Source organism: Hyaena hyaena, unplaced genomic scaffold (assembly GCF_003009895.1).
Source record: "Hyaena hyaena isolate Hyena2069 unplaced genomic scaffold, ASM300989v1 scaffold_144, whole genome shotgun sequence".
Classification (NCBI taxonomy): domain Eukaryota; kingdom Metazoa; phylum Chordata; class Mammalia; order Carnivora; family Hyaenidae; genus Hyaena; species Hyaena hyaena.
This window is the reverse complement of record NW_024080776.1, coordinates 3,337,601-3,342,973: the sequence shown is the minus strand read 5'-3', so window position 1 is coordinate 3,342,973 and position 5,373 is coordinate 3,337,601. Positions and strand designations below refer to the sequence as shown.

General features: G+C 38.7%; 1 protein-coding gene across 1 annotated transcript in view; it reads left to right on the top strand.

Annotated features, from left to right (window-relative positions):
• The first annotated feature begins 2,953 nt into the window (after window positions 1–2,953).
• Window positions 2,954–5,373, top strand: part of ZSWIM5 (zinc finger SWIM-type containing 5) — a 66,689-nt gene continuing 64,269 nt past the window's right edge. The window contains exon 1 of the mRNA XM_039238630.1: window positions 2,954–3,371. Coding sequence (XP_039094561.1) covers window positions 2,954–3,371 — 418 coding nt within the window. The remainder of the gene's footprint in view (window positions 3,372–5,373) is intronic.

Sequence of the window (5,373 nt, the reverse complement as noted above, 5' to 3'; positions counted from 1 at the left end):
CAGAAGAATGAAACTAGATCATTTTCTCACACCATACACAAAAATAAACTCAAAATGGATGAAGGACCTAAATGTGAGACAGGAAACCATCAAAACCTAGAAGAAACAACCTCCTTGACCTCCGCTGCAGCAATTTCTTACTTGACACATCCCCAAAGGCAAGAGGATCAAAAGCAAAAATGAACTATTGGGACCTCATCAAGATAAAAAGCTTCTGCACGGCAAAGGAAACAATCAGCAAAACTAATAGGCAACTGACAGAATGGGAAAAGATAGTTGAAAATAAAAGGCTGGTATCCGAAATCTATAAGGAACTCATCAAACTCCACACCCGAAAAACAAACAACCTAGTGAAGAAATGGGCAGAAGACATGAACAGACACTTCTCCAAAGAGGACATCCAGATGGCCAACAGACACATGAAATGATGCCCAGCATCCCTCCTCATCAGGGAAATACAAATCAAAACCACACTGAGATACCACCTCATGCTGATCAGATTGGCCAAAATGAACAAATCAGGGGACTGTAGATGCTGACAAGGATGTGGAGAAATGGGCACCTCCTTGCACTGTTGGTGGGAATGTAAACTGGTACAGCCCCTCTAGAAAACAGTGTGGAGGTTCCTCAAAAAATTAACAATAGAACTCCCTCTATGACCCAGCAATAGCACTGCTAGGAATTTACCCAAGGAATACAGGAGTGTTGATGCATAGGGGCACATGCACCCCAATATTCATAGCAGCACATTCAACAATAGCCAAATCATATAAAGAGCCTAAATGTCCATCAACTGATGAATGGATCAAGATGTGGTTTATATATACAATGGAATACACTACATGGTGATGACAAAGAATGAAATCTGGCCATTTGTAGCAATGTGGATGGAATTTGAAGGTATTAGCTAAGTGAAATAAGTCAAGCAGAGAAAGACAGATACCATATGTTTTCACTCATATGTGGAACAGGAGAAACTTAACAGAGGACCGTAGAGGAGGGGAAGGGGAAAAAATAGTTAAGGAGAGGGAGGGAGGCAAACCATAAGAGACACTTAAATACTGAGAACAAACTGAGGGTTGATAGGGGGTGGAGAGAGGGGAAAATGGGTGATGGGCATGCAGGAGGGCGCTTGGGATGAGAACTGGGTGTTATATGGAAACCAACTTGACGATAAACTATATATATATTTTTTAATGTTTTATTTATTTCTAGGAGACAGAGAGAGAGACAACGTGAGCAGGGGAGGGTCAGAGAGAGAGGGAGTCACAGACTGAAACAGGCTCCAGGCTCTGAGCTGGCAGTCAGCACAGAGCCCAACACGGGGCTCGAACCCACAAACTGTGAGATCATGACCTAAGCGAAAGTCGGATGCTTAACCGACTAAGCCACCCAGGCGCCCCAACGATAAACTATATTTAAAAAATTTAAAAAAAATAGGGAGATTATCTTAGACAAGTGTTATCATACTTATCACACCTTTAGTACTGTTAATTTAACCAGATTGTATGTTTTTAAATTTGGGTCTTATTCTTATTTTAATAACCATGATTATCTGAAACTTAAAATTTGGAAAGTTTTCTGTCTGTACTTTTTAATTCTGCTGGGTTACAATGGTAGCCCTGAAACTTATATATACATCTTTATTATTTGTCAAATAGTCTCCAAAAGATGAAAGTTTATTTAAAATGCTTTCCGGTTCACAGTGTGCAGTGCAGTTAAGCAGGAGTCTCCTGTCCATACTATACCATTTGACACATCATATTGTAATCATTTATTTATTTATTTGTCTGTGAGATTTGAGGATAAGGACTTTGTCATGGCATCTTTTAGAGGCAGTGTAATATAAATGAAAGAAAATGAACTTTGGAGTCAATCAGACCTGGTTCCAAAACTCAGGTCTGTCATTTGCTACCTGAGAGGTGTTAGCAAATTACTTAACATTTCTGAGCTCCAGGTTACACAACTTTAAAATAAGAAAAATAGGGGCGCCTGGGTAGTTCAGTCGGTTAGCCATCTGACACTTGATTTTGGCTCAGGTCATGATCTTATATTTCATGGGACAGAGCTCTGTGTTGGGCTCTGTGCTGAGTGTGGAGCCTGCTTGGGATTCTCTCCCCCTCTCTTTGCCCCTCACCTGCTCATGTGCACACACTCTCTCTCAAAATAAATAAACTTAAATAAAATAAAATAAAAAATAAAGAAAATATTAACAACTTCATAATGTTGTGATAAATTATTAAAAGCACCAAATATAGTTCTGCTACAGGATAAGTGCTTTACAAATACTTTATATCCTTCTCCTTTGTTTTGTTAATATCTCTAGGCCTAGTAGTCTGAAACTTAAGATCTCATTAAACTTTGGTTTAAATGACTGAATTTTTCTCCCTACATTACAAAATTATTAATGCTATATGCTAGTAAGTCAAAATGTAACACTCCATAGTCTCACTGCACCAAGCTGTGCTTTCCGTATTTTATGAGGTTTCTTGCACCATTTTGGAATTGTATGTTTTAAGGAAGAAATGTCTGTATTCTCCTTGTTCTTTCTCCTGTCCCTTCTCATGGTATTCCTTCAGTTTCTCTTGGAATAATAGCATTTGCCTTAATCTAGATTGTACTGATGTTATTTGTAGACTTGTCTTTGCTCCCAAAGAGTTTACAGTCTACCTTAGAGGTTCCTAACTTATTTGTGGTTCTTTGTTAATCTTTTTAGACTATGATGAAAGCTATGAACCAACCCTGCCCCCTGGGAAATGTACATGTGTACGAAACAGATTTTCATGTTAGTTGATGAGGTTTGTAGACTCCAGGGTAAGGATTCTTTTTCTGGGTATTGTGTTCCTTTAGAGCTGTACCTGAGTTCCACTGACCTTTGTGTTATGGCAGAGCCTACCACATATACAGGAGATACTTAAGAAAAAGTTTCTGAATTGATTAAGTGAAATGCAAAATGAAAATCTTTCAAGTTTCTTACCATAGAATCTCTAAACACACTTTCTTTGTTTCCTTAGGCTTCCATCTCAGTGGTACAGTAACTGAGCCAGCTACTACTTCTGAACCAGCAGTGACTTACAAAGTTGCAATCAGTTTTGATCGATGCAAAATCACCTCAGTGACATGTGGCTGTGGAAACAAAGACATATTCTACTGTGCTCATGTGGTGGCACTCTCACTCTACAGGATCCGTAAACCAGACCAAGTCAAATTGCGTCTTCCTATCTCAGAAACCCTTTTCCAGATGAATAGGGACCAGCTACAGAAGTTTATTCAATATTTAATCACGGCACACCACACTGAAGTTCTTCCTACTGCGCAGAAATTGGCAGATGAGATTCTATCTTCCAACTCAGAAATCAACCAAGTGAATGGTAATTATACAACATTTTTGTTGCTAAAAATCTACTTTGTTGCTTTATTGCATGTTAAGAGTTTGGGATTTTTTTAAAAAGTAGTTTTGCAATTATAATCACTTAACCTTAAACCAGTTCATTCTGTCAAAACAACTACTTAACTCTTAGTTTTTTGAAGCTGTCCAATTGTCTGCCTTATAAAGGTTTTGGCAAAAAAGGACAGAGAATGTTAAAGTTATGTATTGATCTAGTATTTTGGGCTTCATTTGTCCATATAATACCTGCCCCCAGGATCCTGGAATATTCAGGAGTGAGAGAAAGCATAAAATAATTTGTGTCATTCAGTGAAATTAGATAGGTATGAGAATTCCCTTAACATTTTAGGATCCTACATAGCATCAGGGTTATTCTAAACAGCATCTTTTAGCATTGTGCTTATGAGCTACATATAATGGGAGGGTGCATAGAAAAAGATACTATGTTCACTTACTCATTCAATGAGTTATATATTGAGTACCTGCTCTGTGCAAGTAATAGTGCTGATTGTTGAGGGCATAAAACAGATAGGATTCCTGCCTTCAAGTAGCTTATAATCTAGTGGAAAAGACAGCTAAGTTGGGGCACCTGGGTGGCTCAGTTGATTGAGCGTCCCACTCTTGATTTCAGCTCAGGTCATGATCCCAGGGTTGAGAGATGAAGCCCCGCATCAGTCTCTGTGCTGAGTGTGGAGCCTGCTTGGGATTTTCTTTCTCTCTCCCTCTGCCCATCTCCCTCGCTTGCATACTCTCTTCCTGTCTCTCTAAAAGGAAGAAAAGAAAAAAAAGAAAAGACAGCTAAGTTTGAAACAAATGCTTGTTTTTATAATGAAGCCAGCTTGTAAAGACTTTATCACAGGAAACCACTGAAGAATTTTGAGAAGGCATTTTGTTTGTTAGATCCTACTATGTTCCAGGTATCACACAAAGGACTCTACATATGTTGATTCACTTAGCTTTCAAAACTACTCTGTGAAGTAGGTGTTTTAACCACTTCCATTTTCTAAATAAGGAAATTATAACCCAAACATACTTAACTTCAAAACTCAAGGTTTTTGGGGCGCCTGGGTGGCTTAGTCGGTTAAGCGTCCCAACTTTCGCTCAGGTCATGATCTCGCGGTTCGTGGGTTCAAGCCCCGCGTCGGGCTCTGTGCTGACTGCCAGCTCAGAGCCTGGAGCCTGTTTCAGTCTGTGACTCCCTCTCTCTCTGACTCTCCCCTGCTCACGCCGTCTCTCTCTCTCTCTCCTAGAAATAAATAAAAATATTAAAAAAAAACCTCAAGGTTTTTATGCTTCTCTATACTATCTATTTTTAGATGTAATTTTGGACTAGTGTAAAAGAAGCAATGAGACCAGGTAGATGGTCTGTATGATACTGTAACCCATGTGACAAAGGTTCTGCCTCTCTCAGCTGTCCAGTAGAACTAATCAAGTCCTAAACACACCTCACCACTCCTCAAAAACAAGGATAGTCAGATAGACAGGCTTCCAGGAACCCTTGCTAACTAGCAGAAATAATCTTCTATTGCTTTATACAGAAAGTTATTATATATAATATATATGTTAATTAATTGATTAAATTTAAATTAATTAATTAATATATAATATATTTATTGATATATATACTATATATATAAAATAACTGAGCCCTCTCTGAGTGATACTTTTAAAGAGTTGTTTCATATATCTCTCATCCCACATAGAAAGGCTGTTCTACTTCTCTGGCCTCCTTAACTCTAGAGCTCTTAGAAACCTGAGTTCTGCTTCATTCCAAGGTCTGTAGCACCAAAAAGAAGTACTGTTCTGTACCCCAATAACTAGGTTGTAACCTGTTTTCATGTTTTATTCCCACTAACTCTTCCTCAGAATTTTTGCCCATTTCCAAGTTCTCTTGCCTTTCCTTGAAGTGACCATCTCGGTTGAGGGCCTGTATTGCACCTATCTTGTTCATACCACTGCTGTCACCAAAACCACCCACTTCCCTC